Below are 23,175 nucleotides of genomic sequence, written 5' to 3' on the forward strand. Positions count from 1 at the left end.
ACGAATTTTAATCAGTTTTTTTTTTAGTTTCAGTTCACTTTACTCTCAAGATCGGGGAGAGATGAGAACTGTAATCTCTGTGCTCCCCAACCTAAGAAACTCCACACCACACATCCTAGTGGCCTCTTTCCAGTACTCATTTTGTAATGCATTTGTAATTGAGTGCTTGCATATGAAAAATAAATCAAGGCAGTCATCTTTTAATAACATTTATTGCTTTCATTTAACAATTTAATTTACATTAAAAAAAATATTTCCCCCTAATGTTTACTGAACATATTACAAAGGCAGGATTTTATTTGAAATTTTCACATTTAATCAGAACTAGAGTAACAGACTGGACAGCTGTGAACTAATTTTTAAAGAACCTCGCTTCAGATAATTACAAAAATATGTGACTCGTTTACAAAATCAGCTATTAAAATCAAAATCGACATAATACTACAATACTATTTGTTCTGTGATGTGCATTTGTACCTGCTACCAGATGCTATTTACAATGACAAGTGATATTACAGCACAGACCAAGAGTCTATATTCTATCAGTCACACTGCTGACCTTATCATAGGTTGGATAACTTAAATAATTGTTTGGGGAAAAAAGGCTAGAAATCATGACCCTACACTTGTTTCAGAGAGCTAAAATGAATTATATACAGGATACTGACAGCTGCCAAAATTAAATTATTTTTTTTATAAAAACAAAATTTGTATGGTGAGTGGACCTTTTTTCAACCTAGGAAAAACACAATTCAGTATTAAAAATACTATATAAAGAAGAGTGAAACAAAATCTGTGTTCCTCAGTAATGAAATTTAGGGTTAGATGAATTTTTGTATCGTGGTGATAAAAATCAACATTATGAAAAGGGGAGACTAGGTGCAACAACAAAATTTCATAATTTACACATTTTCAACAATTTAACTATTTACATATATTAACAGCTTTACATACACATACTTAAAACAATGTATATCAGATGTTTTAACACCATATTGCTACTGTAGTATTAAATGTATCACATCCCATATGACAAACATTTAAAATGTTCCCATTCTTTCTGCTTGGGAGTGTGTGCATATACATGTAAAAAAATACATCTGAAGAATGGAGACAGAATTCAAAACCAATTTTAAATCAAACTGAAAAACCAAGAAAAAAGTCTGTAGATGCATTTTTAATATATTCATTACTGGTACCATATTTACAATGTGTAGTATTTGATACAACTCTGCGCAGTGTGTCTGCATTTGGAGCCATCCAATTAGATTGGGTCTCATGGATTTCGGTCTGTAAGGTGGAGAAAGCAATGGGCTGAAATACTAAGAAACTTCTCTGATCCCAGAAAAGAAAAATATTAAGACACCTATCCTCACCAATTCCCTGTAAAAAGGGGGAGAACAAGAAATGGTATAATTTCTAAGGGGTCTTCTCAATACTTTAGCGAGAGATCTTCTCTGATCTCTGGAGTACTCTACCTGCGCTGTGTACAGTAAAAATAATATTGGAAGTAAACAGACACCAAAAGCATACGCAAGACATGGGGTATTCATGTTTATTCTTCCACAAATAAAGAATCATGAGGTGAATTCCCCGGTATAAGATTCAGTCCTTTGGATTCAGCCTTCTGTTATCAAGGACTAATCACTAATTGAGAGTTGTACCCTCTCCTGGATTGCACTGCCTCAATGCTCCTGTTTGGGGTGGCTGTATTTTTGTCTCCTGAAATACTCTTTTCCAGGGTATCTTTCAGTTCCCAAGTGTATTGGATTGGATACTCAGTGACTGTCTTTCACCACTTTATATTGATCTTATACCTGTCCAGTCCTCGCGATGTCGGATGCTGTGTGGCAGCTGATGTCACGTGATGCTGTGACCAGCTCACACTAACGTGGTTCATAATTAATGTTCCTTTTATTTTTGAGCCCTGTCACACTACTGGAACAGCCATTGTACTGCACTGATGGACACACAACTGTGGAGACTCCACTCACCCCGATTCTAAGTATTTTAGAAAGTCTTGCAGATAATTGAGGTATAAATTTGAAGTTGAATTATAGAATAAGCATTAACTGAAATTATAACCTACTTTCTCATATTCATTATTCCTCAGTTTCTATAGTTCTTTCAGGGTCTAGATAATGATAGGGTCTGATCAATAATTTTTGGCTTTCCACGGAGACTTTACATACATATATACATACAGTATTTTCTTATAAACACGCCATTTCATTAATTACACCACAAAACACACTACTGAACCTTTAAGGCATTATTTGTCAAATTTAAAGAGTTGGGCTGGTAATTAAGTACAACAAATAAATACAATTTACAGGATCGCATCTTACTTCTGGAAATCAAATTTATAAAATTATAACCAAAACACAGTGTTCAAAACATTACAATCCAAAGCCATCCAACCTGTAGTCTACACAGAAAACAAAAACAAACAGCATTTATTAGAAAAACTGTGTCTTATATTTGTAAAAGGGGGTTGCTATTCATCAGCTTTATAAATAAAATTTGGGAAATTATTCTGTGCAATTGCATTTATACCAAAATAAAGAAGCAAAAACAGTAAACAGACTTGTTTAAAATACTACTCCACTCTCCAGTGTCAAGAACAGACAAAGAAAACTGAACAGGACAGGTGGAAAACTGAAAATGTATCCTTGATACTCATACAAATCCAAGAGGCTTCAAACAGATCTACAAAAGTAACAGCATGTAAATTCCTGAGATGTTTCTAACATAAGAAAAAGGTTACACTATCTCATTGAAGTGATGGTTCACATACCTAAAGTGCACTGGTACAAAGTACAAGAAATGTGATACAATTACAGACAATACCATTTTCATCGACTTTATCTTATGGCCTCTGACAATCTCAATGATTTTAAAATAAATAAAAACATTTAACATAATGATAAAAAAATCATCAATACAAAACAATCTAAAATATATACTCAATTACAGTGAATATTAAATTATATGTAAACTGTAAATGAAGGAGTTTTATTTCTATGACGGCAAATTTCAGCACTGCTCTGCTTCATTCTTGACGAAAAACTACGTTTTTTTAAATTATGGCTACTGTTACCTAGTAATTAAAATATTGCAAGAGAAAAGCATGTTAAAGGCATCTGATTATTAGATGAGCTACAGTTGTGCATGACACCTTGAACAGTCACGCAGAATCCAACTATACATAATGAGGTTCTCAAAAGGACAAAGTTCTTTGAGAACACAAATCAACACCAACTGCAGACACCCAAGAAGGTCAGTTTCAAGTTAAATTTGTGGAACTGAGAACATGATTAGTTAACCCTTCCCAAGCTCCAAAGTATGCAGAGCTGTAATCTCTGGAGTCTTTTGTTAGCACGTTCAATTTTGAAAAAGCAGTTAGTATGCACTGAATGGTTTATTTCTGTTATTCTGGAGAAGATACAGACCTCTCCAGTATACCATAGGTTACCTATGTATAGCAGCATACAATTCACACTAAAAAAAAAAAAAAGGCTTTGCATTATGGTTTTTGTCAGGAAATCAGCTGTTTAAGGGGATGGGGACACATAGAAATAGAGGTGAAAATATTTTTGGACCTTTACTTCAGCATTTACAGCCGTGTTAAAACAAAATAAAAGAGCCGCGAACCACACTAGGAATATGCGGCTTTCTGACAGAGGACGCGTGGAAAAGCAAACTGCAACTCAGCGTCATCAATTAATTGCTTGGGAGACTGTACTGTGCATGTGTCACTGGCTACCAGAGATCAGGTTCTTTGAGAAAACAAAAAGGGTGCACAGATGACACTTAAGTGCAAAAGATCCCACAGCATTTTAAAGCACAAGTGTTCCTGCAAGATGTACAGTACTCCAACTTGTAATGTTAACCGGAAACCTGATGGGGGAAAAAAAAAAAACCTGCCTAATCTCGATGAGCACCTGAACACAAGGGCAAAACGTATTCACCTTAAAAGCTTTCCTCTGGAAATCCTCTTTACAAGTGAACAAACTGTAATTTCCAGAATCTGAATTTCAAGAACTCTCTAACCACAACACCACTGCTTCCCACTGCACTGCTGAATTAGCTACTTGGTTAGCTAGATTAACATAATGCCATGTGGAAGGAGGACTCTAAAATGTGATAATGGCTTAAAATTCTTCTGCGGCACTTTCCACCGTTCGGCGGCTAAAATGCAGCTCAAGTAGAGGCTTGCAAAAGCAACCGTTTTGTTTTGCTTTTACAGCGATGTCTCTGCGTCCACATATTTTCCTCCCTGATCATCTTCAATGCTGATTTTAATACACGCCATCTTTTCATTGCTGGGGGGTGAAAACAAGAATGGAAAGGTTATTTCAGCCTTGAATGGTCACTGTTCAATGTGTCAAATGAAACAGAAATATGAGGCAAGCGTGAGAAAAAGCAAATAACACAGCAGCAGCCTTATTCTGCGTGTATCTGGAGGCAAATTCTGAAGTTACTATCTTATTGTTTCTGAACTCATGAAGCATCTGGGACTTTTACCGTAATCATAACGAGAAGTTCATACTAACTACACCAGGAACATCTAAAAATACTCATGTTTTTAAAAATCTAACTTCCCTGTCCCTCTTCTCATTTTAAAGAGCGAGATGAGAATGGTCTTATTAATAACAGCAAGATGCAAGTTCCTAAGCTCTCACAAGGCATAATACACCGTTGCCTCATTTTTTTAGATCTCTACCTGCCAGATACACCCGAAAACAAGTATAAACCACTCAGCATTCAGTTGTCATTTTAGAAACAGCATCTGAAATGCCTCTCAGTATATACTGTATACATAACGCACGTAATATAACTGGTTTAATGGGGAAAAATCACTAAATGAACATTTTAGCGAGATGCACACTGAATACCTCAGCGACCTTAGCCACCACATCTGCTGACGGTTTCAAGCTCATATTTCAGTTTCAGGTTAAGAAAAGCTGCAAAAGAAAATTCGGCTCAAGGCCCCTCGCCGGCCTGCAGGAGGAGAAGCGCTGCGTTTTCAGCAGAGGGTGAGCAGGCAGTTAGTTAGGGCTACGGTACCTTGCACTACGTTTCAGTACTTTGGCATTGTCGGCACTCATGGTAACAGCTTTCCACACAGCGGTTTTGGCCATTTCATCAGAAATGTTTACAACTGAAGGGTCAGAACTGAAGGGTAAACAGACAATCCTCGTTTTAGTAAGCAGTACCCCATATCACGTTAAGACAGTCTATTTAATACAAGAGTTACTCTGTGTCTGCCGTTAGAAAATGCAATTTAACCCCTTGGGGAAACACACGTAGGCCCTTCCTCCTTCTGTGCTTTTAAATCAGTCCGTTGGTCATGACCTGCGGTTTACAACGCTTTCCAACAAAGTTGTTCAACACAAAAATGACACGAGCTTGGGCTTGAAGGCAAGGTCTTTCCAGAGAAATGAAGGCTGAGCAGCAATAAGGTGTGTGTGTGTGTGTGTGTGTGTTCCTGCCCACGAATTTAGAAATCGACGGGGCATTTCTCCATTTTTCTCAGCTGTTTAGCATACCCGATTTAGAGTTTGCCTTAAAACTACAGCTCACAACTTGGTGAAGAAGTGTGAGCTCAGAGAAGGACCTTTTAGTTTTGGCTTCCAACCAATTTCTCTTCCGTCTGTGAGCAATGTGTTGAACAACTTGGTTGCAATATTAATTCCCTACAGAATTTTAGAGCCTGGTGTCATTCTGTAATGCCAAGCCAAGTTCTCAATTTGCACTGGAATGTAACAAGAGTGCCCATTTACCTGCCTTTAACAGGAAATTAGGAACTCTGGTGTGTTTACTGCTTAATGACAAAAGAAAACCTGCAGCGTTTAAACGCACAAATGAAGCAGCACCCATATTTAATGGCAGCTTGTTGTTATTAAAACGTAGGAGCCATGCACATTAATGAACCAATCATTTTCCTTCATACGCAGGCCTTATGTAAGAAATAACCACCTTTGCTTCCTCATCCTGGGAACAGGAGTCTGAAACTATGCTGTCAGATCTGTTCAAATAAACGCATCAAAGAATAACTACAACAACAACAGTACTGCTGGACGTTTCATTATCAGGATTGCATTGCTATCTGAGAAATGGGATGAATTCAGAACACCTAAGAGACAATGCAATCACAATGTTTCAGAAGATTATTGTCCTTTTCAAGCTACTGTTTTTCAATTCAAGCACAATTTGTAACCTTTTGACATCTAAAATTCAAAGAACATGAAATCTTCAATTATATATGAAAAATACCCCCATAACATTTTGCAATTTAACAAACTCAAACTAATAAAAAAGCTATAGAAAAACGCTGTACTGGTTACAAACTTGTTACTAGTATTGAATAAGTTCCTAAAGTCTTTTGTATGTTAAGTATACACAGCATGATTAATTAAACAGGAATATCAATAATACCACATAAAAAAATCCTTCACTTGCCTGCATTTGAGGGTCTTCACAGGAATCTTTAACAGATTTCCCTCTTCGAAAGGAATCTGTACAGATTCGCTCACTTCCACTTCAAGCATTCTCTCTGCCTCCTGAAAAGGAGGCGAAAGAAATGTCCTGTATTAAACCGTAAAAGGAACCTTTGCACTTTTGCATACCATAATTATTCACAAATCATTCACATTCTGAATTCTTCTAGATGCGTGTACATCTTTATCTTCATGTACATACTGTAATCAGCTTAAGACTATAACCGGTTATTCACTGAAGTTTCTACACTTGAACTCGGCTTGCGATCTGCATACCAGCCATCGATAAAACGAGGTAAAACTCGAAATGCTATGAAGGCTAAATTCAAACACAGTACACGTAAATTTCACCTGCTGAAAAACCACGCCTTAATCACCACGCTAACTCTAACAAATTGCAGGAATTTTGGACTTTTCAGTGACGTGCTTTGGTTCATATGCATGTTGTGCGGAGCCCTCCTTCCTGCTGAAATACATTTAGAGGCCAACTCTCTGACACTATGTTCTGTTATCAGGAGGACAACGCGCTAATGCTGGGGTTAGTACAAGTCTACTAGTCATCAAATGCTTCATACCTACAAATGGTCACACTTCATCAGTGCCCTGCTTGTTGGCGTGCAGGTATCTCTCGGAATCCCATGAGTACTAAAGTACAGTGTGAGACACCCTCACGCCAGCAAATCTGCTGGCTGTGCTCAAGAGCCCCCACCAAGAGGACAGCGAAATATTTTCAGTAGCGTTTAAATAACTGTAGCACAACGTCCTCTTGTTCTCTCCCCAGAGAACTTGCACAATCACACACAAACCTGAAAATGTACCATGTACCCAGACACTTTGAAATATGAGCTAATAGCAACGCCAAGGGCTCTGACACCATGTGCTACATTTCCTAAATGGCAATAAACACGCGGAAACTGAAGGAGTAATGAAAGCCCTCCAGTTCCCTTATCCCACATGGGATGTAACACAGGAGCTGAGGGCGCGAGTTCCGCAGTTCTTTCCGACGAAGGACCGGATGTAGGAAAGGCTCCACACCTCCTTCTCCTTCTTCTTCTTGTCGTCCTCCTTCTTCTTCTTGCTCTCGGGCATCAGGTCGTCCAGCCAGCTCAGCTCCCGCTTGGTGAAGCAGAAGTCCAGCAGCTTGCGGATGAAGACCAGAGCCAGCACCTGAGACGCACGGGGCGGGAAGAGAGAGCTTCAGGGACCCGAGCGGCGAGCAGAAAACTACCACTTCCTCCGCAGGGCCTCAAACACCCTGACCACCAGAACGCTGCCACAGGCTCTTCTGTTCGGAGCGTTTCTGCCTGATTCTGGATTGTACGACACTATACATCCCCACGATACTACCGCGGGAGTTTTCGGTTTTCCCAAACGGAAGAGCAGGTTATAAATTTTTCCAGGACAACCATCACGCCTTCACGTGGTCGTTCATTTGAGCGCTTCTTGCTTTCGCAAGAAGACGAAAAGACTCCAGACTGCACCCCTGTCGAGCAGGCAGAGGAACGTGGGGGGGGGGGGGTCTCCCTCTTACCATCATAGGAAAGACGACTGCGGCCGCCGAGGCCTTGATCACCCACAGGAGGACCAAGCAGGTGAGCTGAACGATGGTGAAGATGTGCACTTTCCACAGGGGCACGTATCGCAGGTAGATCAAGTCGGGCTGGTGCTTTGCTGGCATGCCAAACAGCTTTATGCGATCAAAGAACTGTCCACAGATGGGGGAAAAAAAACGAAATAAGAAATGACTGCATCCACCCACCCATGATCAGAAAGCTCCTTACTCCTGGTAAGCGGTGCAGTAACTCCGAACCTATCCCAGAAGCACAAGCTACGCAGGACAGCAGTTCATCGCAGGACGCACGTCGGCGTCAATTTAGAGACACCCAAGGTAATCTCGCCATCCACACATGTGCTGATGGAAGACAGCACTGAAAAATCCACAGAGAAAATAAAACCCACACAGAAGGCAGCCCCGGTCCAGATCAAACCCAGGACCCCGCAGCTGTGAAGAGGCTATGCTCACTGTCGAGTTTACATTTTCCAGAAAAAAAAAGGTCTATTCCAGACTATCTGCTTAATTCATGTAAGGTGCCTTAACTATCTCAATTAAACTCTATGTAACCCGGAATTCTCAGTTGTAGGAATTCCTTGTAACGTGTACACGGCTACAACAAAATGCATCACAATAATGTTTTGATGTTTCTCCCTTGATTTGTGCCCTTACCTGAATGCCTTTCAGTGAAGACGCACCCATGTAAAGAAAGACACCGTATAATACTGGCATGGGAATAAACTGAAAGGAAGAAGAGACAAACAGTTTTTTATACATTTGTACATACATAGCTGACCGAGTCACATCTCTCAGGCCAAGCATATTAAATGTTAAACAATGCCATCTGCAGCTTGTGGTTTGGGAGCCTTGCTTGTGTATTCCTCTCTTCAAATGAAGAAATAAAATATCAAACTCCCCCCCCCACCCCACTCCCACTCCCACCACAATCAACTGTTTCCCCCTCCAAAGCGGCGAGCTAAAACATGGCAAGTCAAAACCATTCCGTCGGTCTCCGCCCACCTTCAACACCGAGGTCATGAACACGGACAGCCCCATCAGGACGAAGATCATGAGGCCCGTGACCCGCTGCTCCCTGATCCCCAGAAACTTGGGCTGCTCTCCGGGAGCCGAGCACTCCGACTCCACCTTCAGGCTGTTGACGTGGCTGATGGAGAGGACCGTGGCGGCCACGAACCAGGGCAGGCCCATGATGGAGCAGATCCCCAGCATCACGGACACCACCAGGAGATCCAGGTGGTAGCCACACCCTTTCTGCGGCACAGGGGCGGGACGGGACTCGTGTCAAAAGCGGGCTTCACGGGTTTTTTTAACGTCAGAAACCGGAGAGGTGTTTTTAAAGGGGGGAACCGCAACGCTACTTTCACATTTCGGGGGTTAGAAAGAATCGGCACTAATGAGTGACTTTCAAACCCCCGAAGATTTTTTTTTTTTTTGGAACGCACACTAAACCACCATCTAAAATATCCCTGTAAATGGCCTAATCTACCAAACAAAATGGATGTACTGGGTATTCGGATTCCCCATCGTGACAGTGAAAGAGCTCTTTGTTTGACATCAAAACTAAGCCCCTTGCATTATTAATTCACATAAAACGAGGAACAAAGAGGCATTCATAATTATATTTCAGACTGGCTTATTATGGTAGGTGGGCAGAAAAAGATGATGAAGACAAAGGAGGAAGAAGGCTGGACTACAAGCCAACTGTAGGCCAAAGGGAGTGAGTAATGTTCCTGAACAAACAGTATATAGTATGTATGGCATTTTTAGCTCTCCTTGTGCCATTTATACATCTGTGATAAAAACATTCAGTGGGATAAAATGAAATCAAGTTTTGCAAAAACAAAAGTACAATAAAGATCTAATAAAACTACTCCTATTACCTTTACATAGATGAGATCTCAAATTAGTGACTTGGGTTTCAATTTTTTTTCCCTTTCTTTAATTTTTCTGAACGATTTCTATTCATCTTGAAATAAAATTATGACTAGGAGGGGACCGGTTGGAGAGACAGGAGCTAATTAAATCATTAAGATTGAGCCCTTAAGATGGGGAGAGAAACAAATCAAGTGGCCAGCAGCTGCAATACAAAAACTCTGCCATACTTATTCCAGAAGTTTCTGTTCTGTTCACACCCAAGTGTGATTTAAGGCCATCTCAGTCCTCAGTTTGTAAAACTGAATTTCTGGCTGCAGTTAAAACATACACACACAAAAGACACTGTGCCTTGAGACTGCTTACGAGCTAATCGAGTTGCCAGTTACAGCCACAAACACACAACACGCAGAAGCAAGCAGTCACAGGAAGCTCGTATCTGGTGTAGTCCACATGCACCCATGACGGAGAGGGTCAGAGGTCATCTTCACCTGGACCCACCAATACGACGCTTTGACCCCGCCTGTGTACGATGTCCCCATTGAGACGTCAACTCAAATCCCGTCCGCAATGAGCAGCCCAAGACCAGGAGCCACAGGGCCCAAGAGGCGCACCCCGCGCCTGCAGGGGAGTCGGGTGCCCGAGCAGGCTCACCTTGAGCTTGTGCTCCTTCCGGTTGATGATGACGGCGGTGATCTGCTGGTCCATGAATATGAGGATGGTGCACAGCAGCGCGGGGACCGCAGCCGCCAGCAGAGTCCACCAGGGGTTGTCGCCCAGGGGGTCGATCAGCCATCCTCGGTGCTTGGACGTGGGCTGGGGAAAGCAACAGAAAGCCCAGGCTGAAGTGTGGGGGTGCAGGCACGTACTGTATGTTACGCTTACATGCAGCAGAAGAGCAAACGTGACTGTGGTTCCACACTGGGGGAGTGGAAGGAACGAGGCCACAGACGCACGCTAAACCACCCGGAAAACTAGAATTTGACTTTTTTTTCGGCACACCTGCAAAATCTTGGGCTGGATTTTATTTTACTACATACTACCAATCGCTACTACGTGATGAGGAACACGTGCGTTTTTCTAAAGACGCAAAAACATTTGCTGGGGAACGTTTTCGCAAGGGATAACAAGAACGCGACTGAACCGCAGGAGCATGGATTTGTGGGTACAGGTCTGAACGCCCGATTAAAACTGAAGACATATCCTACCTCGAAGCGGTCGGGAACGTGCAGTTTGGGAGAGGGTATTCCCACCAGATAATCAACGACTACCATAATCATTATGGTAAGAAACACAGCAAAATCACTGATGGTTGCGCGAACCTGGAGAAAAAACAGAACACATGCGCTCAAATTGCGAAAATAAAAGCTCTGAATTTATTAAACTGAAAATCATGTTTCCATTATCTAATGCGAATATAGGCAGCTTCTTTCCACTTCTATTTTGCTCCAGGTACCAGAATAAATAATGGTTTTCCTTAAAACACCAGACGCTAGAATGAATAGATCCAGCACTCTCAAAACCAATCTTTACCAACATCCAGACAACCAATGCAAACAAGAATATAAAATAAAATAACTGTTATTCAAGTTACAACCAAGCATTCATAGAAATATACATTTGGATCTGGCCTGATAGAAGATGACAGAATGCAGTTCCCAAGACCAGAAAAAAAACACACAGTAGCGAAATCCCAATTTTCCCCACACTGCCTGCAGATGCAAGCCTCCCGTGAAACCTACGGGGAAGCCACACAGTAAGCCGGACTCGTGCGCTGCGATCCAAGGGGTGCCCCGTTACCTTGGTGGGGAAATAGCGCTTCGTCTTGAACTGCTTGAGGAAGGCCGAGAGGAAGAACGTGGTGAAGAAGAGGATGACGGACCAGAAGAGAACGTCAGGGATGTAGGGCCCATGGTGTCCGCAGGCAGCGCCGACAAACTCTCCTTGCAGGCTCTTGCACATCTGCATCGCCAACAACTCGCGTTAGACCCCACACAGAATAAGACTTTGTTTCTGCAGCTAACTACGAATTATTAAGGGGAATGTCTTCATGCATTGCGACCATTTATTGACGGCTGAAACCGCTGTGATTTTTTTCCGTCTTCCGTCGACATTCTCCACTTGACATGTCACTGCTTCTGGCCTCGTTATGTAACCATACCCTGGGGCAAAACTTCAATCAAAATTAATTAAAAATTAAACTTCAATAAAAAAAAAACTTTTTTTCAGGTGAAGGAGTGGAACATATTATTTGGAACAATCTATTATCTGGGTATTTTTTATTGCATCCCAATATAAAACAACTGATATACCTCAAAATCCAATATATGGACTATACCGCAAGGCTGCGATCTGTGACCTGTCAGATTTGAGCCACAGCTGGAATTCTGCGTGAAATAAGCATGATTTGTGGCATATTGTATTAGCAAAGGAGTGCCAGGGCTGCAGCTCTGTATCTCTGTGCAATGGGTGATGTACTGAGAGCAGCACAGTGGCGCAGTGGTCAGCACTGCTGCCTTGCAGCACTGGGGCCCTGGTGTGGGTGGGTGCTTGCTTGCGTCTGCCTGTATCTGCCCTGCGATGGACTGGCATCCTGCCGGGGGTGTCTTTCACCTGGCACCTGCTGCGTGCCAGGATGGGCTCCAGCCCCCCCCCCTCCAGACCTCGTACTGGATAAAGCCGTTCAAAAACGGGCTGGCGGATGGCTGACAAAGCCTGAGCGACAGACGCTTACCGAAATGTTCAACTCGCTCCAAGGAATTGAATTTGGTGCGAATCCGGTTTTGTTCCAGTGCTGCAGAGTTTCAGCACTTGCATTGCTTGGTTCAGAACACTGGCATCTACGAGACAGATCAGGAAAAAACCCTTTAGGTCTACCGGCTCCATTTGATATTATAATTAAAAAGTAGGTTCGCGATTTTAAAATTGCCCAAGAACTCGAACTTTGCTAAAAGGTTAAGTCACTGACCGAGCTTCACCTGTCGAAATTTATCTCCCATTTCATCACACCAGGGCACTTAAAAACTTAATTCCCTGCACAAGCACATCTGTTTCAATGCAATCTGTGAACTGCGGCTAGATCTGAGATTTCTACACAAGCCCCTACGTGTGCTTTAACAGAAACGCGACCGGCTTACGTATAAAAGGTGAGGTTGTCCAGGTCGTTGTGCATGTTGACCGGATACATTTCTCCCAGGTGGAAGAGCTTCTCTAGAGCTTCATAAATAAATATAATACAGATCAGAGCAGCAAAGGCCTCTTCGGTGAAGCGGGTGATGTAGCACACCAGGCTGCTGGCGTCCGTGGCGACCAGGACGAGACACAGGAAGGCCGTCCACAGACCGATGCTGGTGCGCAGAGACAGGTAGGACAGCCCGTAGTCCCTGAGGGGAGACATGCCTGGCGGTCAGTTTGGACTCGCTACAGCATATCCGCTCGCGAAAAGAGCACGGTCACACCCCCCCGCCCCCCCACAGTCTTCATCACTCCTGTTCCAGACCTGCAGACTGAACGAACAAACTCTGCACTTGCTCTTGTTTGGTGTGTTTTTGTTCTATACAGACCACTCATTGTTGGTTTTTGTTTTTTTACACCGATGCATACCTCGCGTAAACAAGGGACTATTTAGGAAATTCGCCAAAACCTAACTTTAGAAGGATTCAGGGTAAGCGTAATCAGCAGGGCTGTAATTTGAAAGCATCTAATCTAACACGCAGGCCTTCCTTACTTTGAAACATTTGCCCAAAATAATCGCAGAAAAGCATAGATCTGGCATTTTTTTTAAACATCAGTACAATTGCCATTGGCAGCATCTAATCTCGCTATATTATTTGTCTACAATAAAGGTGACCATATGGCTTCCATGTTTACTGGGACACTTTGAGATAGGACAGGATTTAAAAACGTATAAATTCAGCATGATCTTTTATAAGATGAACAGAGGCTTGTGTGTCTTCAATGCGTAACACTGTTTTGGACTAATCCTAACCCAAAATGATGCTTTCAAGTAACTTGGCGACATTGTTAACCTGTCCCCTCAACCATAAACAATGAAGAAACGATTAGCATCACATTTTGTATGCACGGGCATTAATCACCATCTTGGTACAGGAGTAACGCTGAATTGTGTCTTGCAATTTACAGGCAGTTTTAAACCCCTGTCCTGTTTTAAAGTTTCCCAGTGAACACAAGCTCATATGGTCACTCAATCCATAAGCAAACACAACACTCTGGGTTACTGTGGTGAAACTAGGCACTGAGTCTTCAGTTATGGAAACGATGCCCTTTTCATAATGTTGCTTCTATGGCAAGAAAACGTTTTTCAGGGTTATGAGATCTCAGCTTTCAGCAGTTTTCAGGAATCAAAGGCAAGTCCGAAGGCTGCCTGCACATAAAAATACAATACAGCTGTCTCTATCCATAGCGCCCACTAGGGGGCATGTTCACATCAGGGAAATCTTAAATAACACGCCATGGTCTACAGGGGGGGAAAAAAAGGAAGACGGCACCCAAGAGCATCTGAGTAGTTTCCTCAAAGCAGCCTTTTCGTTTTGCAGGAGTATCATAATTAAGTGAAAGAAACGTTTGCTGAACCGAAGGTTAATTGTTGCCTACTGGTAACACACACAGCAATGAGCAAGCGTCTCAATTTCTTAATTAACTAGCTCACAAAAACGTTACTCGACCACAGGAAACGTGGGCAGAGGAAAAACTGGATTCTGAAGTGTATTATTACATCAACTGCTAAAGGGCACCTCGGGTTCAATGTACTGATTAAAAAGCTGGCAATGGAATATTTTCCACGTGTAATGAGAATCAGATCCTGAGGTTTCCATAACGGAAATAGGAATGAAGTGTATATGTAAATCGCAAATACAGAACGGTTTTGCGAGCATGCCGTTTCAGAGCCGATCGTTTCTGTACAGACAGCTCAAATCCTCCCTCAAAATGTACTTACTTGCAAAATTTGAATAAAATCTTTTCAAAAACCAGAACTGGTCCTGTGCTCCCCAATATCGTCAGGGGCTGTCCGGCGAACACGGAGAAGGCGATCCCCGTGAGGGAGGCTCCGAACAGGGACTCTATTGCACTCTGGAACCCGGGGAGGAAACGAGAGAGGTCAATGAGAGAGAGAGAGGTCACTGCTTCACAAAGTCTGGCTCAACATCAGGTCCCTCTATGGGACAGGAGCGCGAGTAGCGGACATGCACATTTACCAAACGGAGGGGGGGGATTCCAAATCAGTCTGGGATGGGGGAAAAAAAAAAGTTTGTTCCTTTCAATGGCAGAATAAATAGGAAATCGCTTCTTTGAGAAAAGAGCATTGTGGATATCCCTATGGTGGTACACATCCCAACAAGTGGAAATGCCCACTAGTACCAGTGAACACCTTCAGATACATTGTCGAAGTGTTGCTTCGAGTCGGAGGACAAGACGTTGTTGGCAGAGGTCCCACTATAATGCCGCCAGGAATACTTCCGTTTTTTTTTTCCCGGGAGTAAAACTTTCAGGGGTGACGTCTGAAGTATCCAAGTGCACTCAGGAGTGCTGAGCCACATATATTCATAGGAACGTACAGCAACACGGACCCCAGGAATGACCACTGGAAGGTTCTGAAAAGCCGCACGCCGTTCCGCCACAAATCAGTCAACCGTTCACTTCACCACTGGAGTGATACAACGGAGAGTTCAGATTGCACAACACACCTAGGACAAATCAAGACCCCCTACAGCTACAGCTACAATCCTGTTCAGAGAAGAGGATATCCTGTTAACTTTTGCTGGCACAGGCCAATCACGCCCCTGCTGCAGCAAATCGGTGAAGATCACAAGACAGCGGGAACCATTTAGAACCACTCCGTCGGTCTTCGGTTGTGCCAGTACTCACTATGTTGCCTTTCGTAGCTTCTCCCAGCAGCCCCCCGAAAGTGATGACCGGGGACATGCAGGCACAGTACAGGAAGAGGATAGAAGCCAGACACTGGAGGCTCAGGGCATCTTTGATATCAGTCCAGTAAAAGGGAGCTTTGCGCTTCACATCAAGGATCAACCCCCCAAACAGCCTGTGCAAACACAAACAAGGAAGCATGAAGCTTTAATAAAAGAAGCCGGGTGTCAGCTCTGCTGAGAGACCTTATCTTCACTGATCTTTTATTGATCTCATTCAGGAGACATTAGCAAAGGCAAACAGAACTTTAATTGGTAGACTGAGGTATAATTACAGGCGGAAACACCGTGGTAATGGTCATAAAAAATACCACGCCTCCACATTATCCTTAAAACAGACAGCAGAAGAAATACTGAAGAAACGAGGCAATAAACAGTTAAGGATCTATAATGCGATTCACAGAATGCATTGTACCTAATTTTAGGAGATATTTCATGCTTCTGTTTGACCTGGATTTACCACAGCAGCTCAGCCCATCGAGTTTCACGCACAGGAGTTGTGCTCCTCAGTTTTTAATTCCCTGTCAAGGACATTTTTGGGCATCCAAAATGACAACCAGAGCGCCCAGCAGCGCGTCAGCCCCAGACAGCCCAGGCCACACACCCATGATATTGCAACTGTGGTTATTCTGTACATAATGATTTCTTAATAATCCAACACGCGAAAGCCAAGTTCCCTGCTTTTGTACCTGCAAAGTCCTTTTCATCTTTTTAATACCTCTTTAATGAGGGTCAACTGTTCAACGTAACTCGGCAAAACAACGCCGGCCTTGTGTTTTCACACTCATCAAAAACGACTTAAGAAAGAAAATCCCAGTTTAAAGTATTTCTGACAAGAGCCTCCTGTAGCTTAGCCCCAACATGACGCAGCACGTCAAATTCTCAGGGGGTGGCCGTCTTTTAAGTCCACTGTTTCAGTTCAAACCGTGGGTCGGTCATTGGAAAGCAAAAGGCATTATTAAGGCGCCCAGAGGTTCTTCTAAAGCGCCTTTCGCCAGAGCCAGTCGTCAGGCCGTCACGTGTCAGAAACACTCTGGGAACCTCCCAGCTGCGCAGGGAAGACGACGTTCACTGGGAGATCCAAAAGCCCACGAGGCCACAGGGGGCACTGGCGGCTCTGGGATTTTCCAGTGGACAAGGGCTTCTGGTGGCACCGGGAGGTCAGGGCTCAAACCCAGCCCGGGCCGGGCCTCAGAGAGCGGAACGAGAGCAGAACCCACCGGCCCGTCCGCTGCAGCTCCGGCCCCGCGTGGTGCTCCTCCTCCTTCGCCGCCTCCGGCGTGGGGGCTGAGCCGTTCGGCAGAGCTGGAATCTTCCGCTTCTCCTGAAACACGGCGGGGACGCAGGGGTCAGAGCCGGCGAGGCACGCCGGCGCGTGCCAGCTGGGGGGGTGGGGGGGGGGGCGGGAACGTTGCGGGAAAACGGGACGCGACACAAACCGCGCGTTCTAAACTGGTTTCCGTGCAAGAACAGACTTTCACCTGAATCACCGGTCTCCTCTGCTCCGCTTGGCCTCCACACGACTTTTCTCTTGCTCTAAACTGAGATCCATCTCCCCTGAATGGCCGCTGTCCCAAATGGGTAAGGGGAAGAAATGCCTTCTAAAGATCCTGGGTCTTAAGAAGGAGCAGAAAGAGGTGCCCTCGGCTCTTACCTGGGACGGGACACTCTTCGGGGGCTCAATGCGTATGGTGGGGTCCCATTCCCCAGGAGGCAGGACTGTCACCTGGTCCAGGAACTCGTCTATGCCAGACAGGAGGTCATTTCTGTCTTTCGCCTTATAAGCAACGTCGTGGAAAACCTGCAGGGAGGTCACGCGCGGTGTTGTGAGGGTCTGCGCTGATTTAATCCAAAAAAAAAAAGCTTCCAGCTCTGGGGTGATGTGCAAACAGCGGGGACAGCCAACCGTCGTGGGTTTCTTGGAAACTACACACTACAGAATCGAGCCATTTTGATAAATGGGAGACTACGGTGGCTGGACCTTTACAATCAAAGAAAGCACACCTAATGCAGACATTACTTATTACCTTGCTGAGTGTTTCACAGTTATTCAAACATCCCTCAGGAACGTGAATGTTCATTTTCCACACCACGGGAGGAAATATCACTAGCTAGATGTCAATATTTCATTATAAATGATTTTTTAGAGGATTTCTGCTATACGTTGCAAAACCTAGCACATTCCTTCATATAAACCATATTCATAAACCGCTTTTATAGACATCGGGCACATTTTAAATGTTCCGAGAAGAGATTCATTTTTTTCCATAGATTTCTCAGCTGGATCATGCTACAGGGTAAATTTTCTCACTACAGTGTAGTAGCGCGTGCTGATCCCACACAATGCCAGCAGGTCAGGAAGCCTGGGAGTATCCGGCTTTCACACTGGGGAACAGAAATTACCTCATCGGTCATGAGAGTGGCGATGGATCTTCCAATCTCGTGGTACTGCGGCCCTTTGCCGAATGGACCCAGCAGCAGAAACAAAAACCTGCCCGCAAAAGAAAAGGCAAATGTGTTATCGTCAACCCCAATAAAGCCCAGCAACCCTGAAGCATTTCTAAAACCTTCACTGTCTGAGAACTGCACCCTCTGAGGATTGCTAGAGTAATAAAAGCATCTTTCAAAACAAAAACGTCAATCTGCAACCCCATTATTCCCTGACAGCACGTTCAGAAACGTGAAAAGGTTTGCATCTCTGTGCACCCAGCCTTTAACTTTTGCAGTCTGCACATAAACTGTGGTGTTGCTTTGGCTCTACCACATCCTCTGAAAGATCGGAGCAGAGCGCAGAACAAAGAGACAGGAGGACAGGAGCCCAGCTCCGGACGCAGCTCGGCTTCCTGCCACAAGATGGCAGCGCGTCACAGTTCTGCCTCGGGTCAGATCCTGGCGCCCGGAGGCAGGCGGTGTACCTGGTGGGCACGGGCACCTCCGTGAGGCCTGTGAGAAGCACCGCCGGGGCCAGCCGGACGAAGGCGATGATGGGGCACTCCAGGAAGTCGACCTCCCCCACCAGCACATTGGAGGCCTCTGCTCCAGGGGGGATCTTCTTCATGAAGTTCATGTCAACCTTTGAACAGCAGAAACACGTTGTTCACTAGCGGTCAGAAGCCACAGGCACTCCTCACTGCTTCTGTCACCTGGTGACACTCCCTGGGTGCTGAATGTGCACGGGAAAGCAGCATCTAAGTCTCTATAAACTGGCAATCGCCCATAGGGCTTTTATCAACTGATGAGGAGACAGTATAGCTTTATCAGAACAGACTCCTCTCCACGGTTCTGTACTTAAGTCTTCTCAGAAAGGGGCCCACAAAGTTCTGATGCTGTAGGAGGGAGACGGTTACACACTACAGGTGAGGTCCTGTAGCAGGAAAATATCTTAGCGTCTCAGAATAAAAAGGTTTTGGAAAGACAAAGAGCTCATACTGCCAAATACAGCATCAAAAAAGGTCGGCTCTTGTGCCGAGTAAATATTAAAACAATCTGTAAAAAAATTACTAAACAAACGCCCAGAACGTACAGAAAATACAGAGCACAGTCCCACTAAATGGACACAGAATAATCTTACGAGAGACAGCGATTCATTCACCACAACAGGACCACAACAGTTACAAAACAGGTATTTCAATCAGCGACAACCTTTGATTTGCACATCAATTGTAACAGATCTGCTCAGATTCTCAAGAAACCTAAGTGGCAGAAAGGTTACAAAACTCACCACGGTCAAGCACTGTATAATTACCAACGCAATGGAGTGAAACGCAAATCTCGGCAAGGAAGGAGAGCTTTCAGAACATCAAAGGCTCAGCAATTTTCTTTAGTGGTTCAGTGTTAAACCTTAAATTCAAATACAAGAATGCCGGCATACAGTCCCGCAAAATTTGGATAGTTAAAACAAATTTAAAAAAAAATCACTGAATGCTTGGTGAGATTTGTGAGTCATTCCATGGTTAAAAACACCACTACGCACAAGAGTTCTTTCAACCAAACTACACAACAACCAGCAATGACTGGCACCAGACAGGGATTCCAGACACAGTTTATGGCTTGCCAGATATAAAACTTACTCCAATCTTCTTGGGTCCCACACCAAGTGAACCACAGCTACAGTGAAAGGAGTCAGACTCCTGCTCGGGGAACGGAGTCAGACCAGAGAAACCAAGTAAAACAAACAGAGATCGTGATGCAGACATGCTGATCAAACTTGCAGGAGCCTTTTCATCAAGTCCCCGCAATAAATACAATGCCTCCACAGCGACGGAAGGCATTTCTAGAACACCACAACGTGTCCGTTCGATTTGGATACAAGCATTAAATCGATAAAACCTTCACTCGCCACGGGCAGACCTCAGGCAAGCAAAATTTATCTCCAGCAGCAGCCACGCACGAAAGCAAAATGTAGTGCCTTAAAGATATATGTTCCAGTCCTAATATGTCAAAAGCTGAGCTCATAAGATGCCCCTTGAATTTACCCACCAAGACAAAACCCAGGTCTTACACAGCTCACAGTTCTGAACAGATGTCGGCGACACACACGTGCATTACGATGTTAAAACACGAACATCTGTACCCTAGAGTTGTGCGTGCAACGCACGGGTGTGGGCAAGACAAACTGGGCACGCTTTGCAGCTCCGCTTTCTTTTATGTGACAAAAACGCAGCAGGCTTAACGTCGGCGAAGCCCAGAAGAGAAAAGGTCAAGTTTAATTTGTCCTGTGAAAAGCCAGCAAGGCCGTGGTTTTAAAAAACCCCGCGTGCAAGCAACAGTTGAAGTTTGTTGTTTTTTTTTCCTGGGGGCAATACCATCAGATCAGAGGTCAGACGGGCACAGTTGACAAGGGCCCAGGACAGGCTGGGGGCGCAGGGCAGGAGCTGTGCGGGGGTGCTGGAAGACGGCCTACCCTGCTGAAGTCCATGGTGCTGTTCTCCCGGCTGCCGCCGCCGCCGCCGCCACCTCCTCCCCCTCCTCCTCCTCCTCCTCCTCCTCCTCCTCCGTTGATCCTGCTCTCGCTGGGCTTGGCGTGCTCCAGGTTTCCCGGGGCCGACTGCGGAGACGCCAGCAGGCCTGGAGGGGGGAAGCACACGGCCGGGGGGGGCTCAGCGCGCCGCACGAGAGACGGGCCGGGGGGTTTCCGCACGCGGAGAGACGAATACCCCCCCCGACCCCAGCTCTCGTGCAGCAGCAGCAGCGCGCGTGAAGGTCAACTAACACACCGCCACAGGGGTGGAGGAGAAATATCCGTCGGCTGGTCTTGCTATAATCATCATCGTCGTGTTCCTTGTCCGAAATACACCAGTCAAAATATTCCAAAAACACAGCTCGAATCCAATGGGGCTTTTTAGCACTTTTCTTTTAGACCTTTTCCCCATTTGATGCCAACTCGTATCCCCTTCAACAGACAAGGACTGATTAAAATGTGCTTATTTTTCAGACAAGCCCCTTAAACTGGCGTTTGCTTACTTCATTGTTCAGAATTGCAACCGAATCAATGAAACCATGTCTCTGTCCACTTTGTCTTCTGTGCATACTGTGCAGTATGACTCGTGCTGCGATGCAGGAGTTGCACAGGTCTGATCACATACACCAGCATGTTTTATACAGCTTTACTTGTATACATTTCCAAGAAAATAGGCAGAACCTGAGCAGCCTAAACTTGTGCCATTTATCACATTTGTGATAAAAGGTAAAAACGCCAATACCCTTGTCTTTAGGTCATGAAATAGTATAAACCCTGATGGGAACTTCCATAAAACTGTGACCTTTCTGCATTTAAGTTTTGCACTATTTTGTACATAGTGCAGTCTAATACTATATAATGTCATTAATACAGACTGTTGTGGTAATTTGTTTTCAGTTTAGGTTCCTGAAATGCCTTTAAGTTTACATTTACTTAGAATGCTAAAGCAAGTGAGCTGATCAAAGCAGATATCCAATAAGATTGAAGAGGTTAGTTAGGGTTAGAGGTTAATTTCAGCGTTTTGGTTGTGGAGGATACCCAAAGACGATAAAACGGGTATCTTCTCCCTTTTGATTTTCAGCTTGGAAGTAACCTCTACAAAATAATATATGTCATGTAATAGTTGCTAAAGATTCACCTGCTTCAAAAACCATCATCAAAATAATTTGTCTAAAATGTGCAGTTACGTGTTCAGGTTTGAGATAATTTTTTTAATGCATACACTGAGATGAGCTAAAACAGTAGTTGAAGCTCACCTTCCAATTAGCACATGTTAATTAGACTGTGCCCGTTTTAAGGGATACGTGTCAGAATGAAAACAAAACTCTTCAGAAATACAGTTTACCTGATAAGACTTTGTAATACATCATGACACAAAATCATCAAACGATTGACCAATCCTCTTTAAATGTGTCCTGTTTACACTGCAAACTCTTCTAATAAGATTACAACCCACCATGTGCAACATTTTACCCTTTTTGAGCAAATTGTCATGCTCCTGAATGTTTAGATTTTAACACAACACGAGCTGATCAGACTATTCTGATTGACATGATGGAAACCCAGACCAGGATCGCGGAAATCGGGCATCTAAAAGGTCTCGGACCACATCAACGAAAACACAGCTTAGAATCACAGAAATTGTGTTATAAGGCCGGAAGTGCGCCGTCATCGGACCCACCTGCTGCTGCACTCTACCCACAAACATTTAAACAAGGAGGGCATAGGTAACAAAACAAGCAACCTGGAAAAAGCAGAACCGTGAATTAGTTGTCCATCTAAAATCTGGATAGAGGAATGTAGCACCTCAAGTGCCTCGATTTTGCACGACGTCACTCAACTCAAAATAAAACAGCGTTGGAGCATTGTTCTGTAATTTGAGGACTCTTTAAATAGTAGGGGGGGTCAGAGCATGAGGCCCTCACTCGCGCTCGAGTTCTGGCTGTCCAGAGGTCCACGCTGGGGCGTCCGATTCTAGCCCTGAGAAACCACCGGGTCCTCTGGTTTCACAGACATGCCACGTCTTAATTATTTCCTGGAATCAAGTACGGACCTCGGCAATCAATGCGATGCTTAGTCACAGATGACGCCGCCTATAAAACCTTAAGGCTGGGGAGAAGGGTAATGGCCATTACAGCCATAAAGGAAAACTGGAATCGCGCTGCCAAAACGGCGAACTGTTTTATGAGGGCAGCGAAAGCAGTACCTGTTTCATGCATCTCAAAATGTCCAGAACATGCTAAGGAAAAGACTCATGTTTTATCCCAAGTGAGCAAGTACTTGGCAAAGCTGTGCCCTAGAGGTAGACATTTAGTATACAGC

At 44.2% G+C, this 23,175-nt stretch overlaps 1 protein-coding gene across 12 annotated transcripts in view; it reads right to left on the bottom strand.

Moving 5' to 3' along the window:
- Positions 1–193: 193 nt before the first annotated feature.
- slc4a7 (solute carrier family 4 member 7) overlaps positions 194–23,175 on the bottom strand; it is a 71,385-nt gene continuing 48,403 nt past the window's right edge. For 6 of the 12 annotated variants that reach the window (XM_069195213.1, XM_069195209.1, XM_015356934.2 and 3 more), the window contains 20 exons: positions 20,797–20,960; positions 19,964–20,023; positions 18,809–18,966; positions 18,297–18,384; positions 17,548–17,694; positions 17,114–17,217; positions 15,835–16,009; positions 14,906–15,039; positions 13,086–13,331; positions 12,683–12,788; positions 11,749–11,910; positions 11,157–11,270; positions 10,603–10,764; positions 9,076–9,327; positions 8,728–8,796; positions 8,035–8,208; positions 7,539–7,670; positions 6,466–6,566; positions 5,071–5,178; positions 194–4,325 (listed from right to left, as the gene is read on the bottom strand). In XM_069195213.1, the coding sequence (XP_069051314.1) occupies positions 4,244–4,325; positions 5,071–5,178; positions 6,466–6,566; positions 7,539–7,670; positions 8,035–8,208; positions 8,728–8,796; positions 9,076–9,327; positions 10,603–10,764; positions 11,157–11,270; positions 11,749–11,910; positions 12,683–12,788; positions 13,086–13,331; positions 14,906–15,039; positions 15,835–16,009; positions 17,114–17,217; positions 17,548–17,694; positions 18,297–18,384; positions 18,809–18,966; positions 19,964–20,023; positions 20,797–20,960 (2,738 nt within the window). In that variant the 3' untranslated portion in view covers positions 194–4,243. Of the gene's footprint in view, positions 4,326–5,070; positions 5,179–5,982; positions 6,032–6,465; positions 6,567–7,538; positions 7,671–8,034; positions 8,209–8,727; positions 8,797–9,075; positions 9,328–10,602; positions 10,765–11,156; positions 11,271–11,748; positions 11,911–12,682; positions 12,789–13,085; positions 13,332–14,905; positions 15,040–15,834; positions 16,010–17,113; positions 17,218–17,547; positions 17,695–18,296; positions 18,385–18,808; positions 18,967–19,963; positions 20,024–20,796; positions 20,961–23,175 lie in introns of all 12 variants that reach the window. The other 6 variants (XM_069195214.1, XM_015356937.2, XM_069195217.1 and 3 more) reach the window with 4 other exon arrangements.

The sequence above is a fragment of the Lepisosteus oculatus genome, chromosome 10, assembly GCF_040954835.1.
Source record: "Lepisosteus oculatus isolate fLepOcu1 chromosome 10, fLepOcu1.hap2, whole genome shotgun sequence".
In the NCBI taxonomy this organism is placed as follows: Eukaryota; Metazoa; Chordata; class Actinopteri; order Semionotiformes; family Lepisosteidae; genus Lepisosteus; species Lepisosteus oculatus.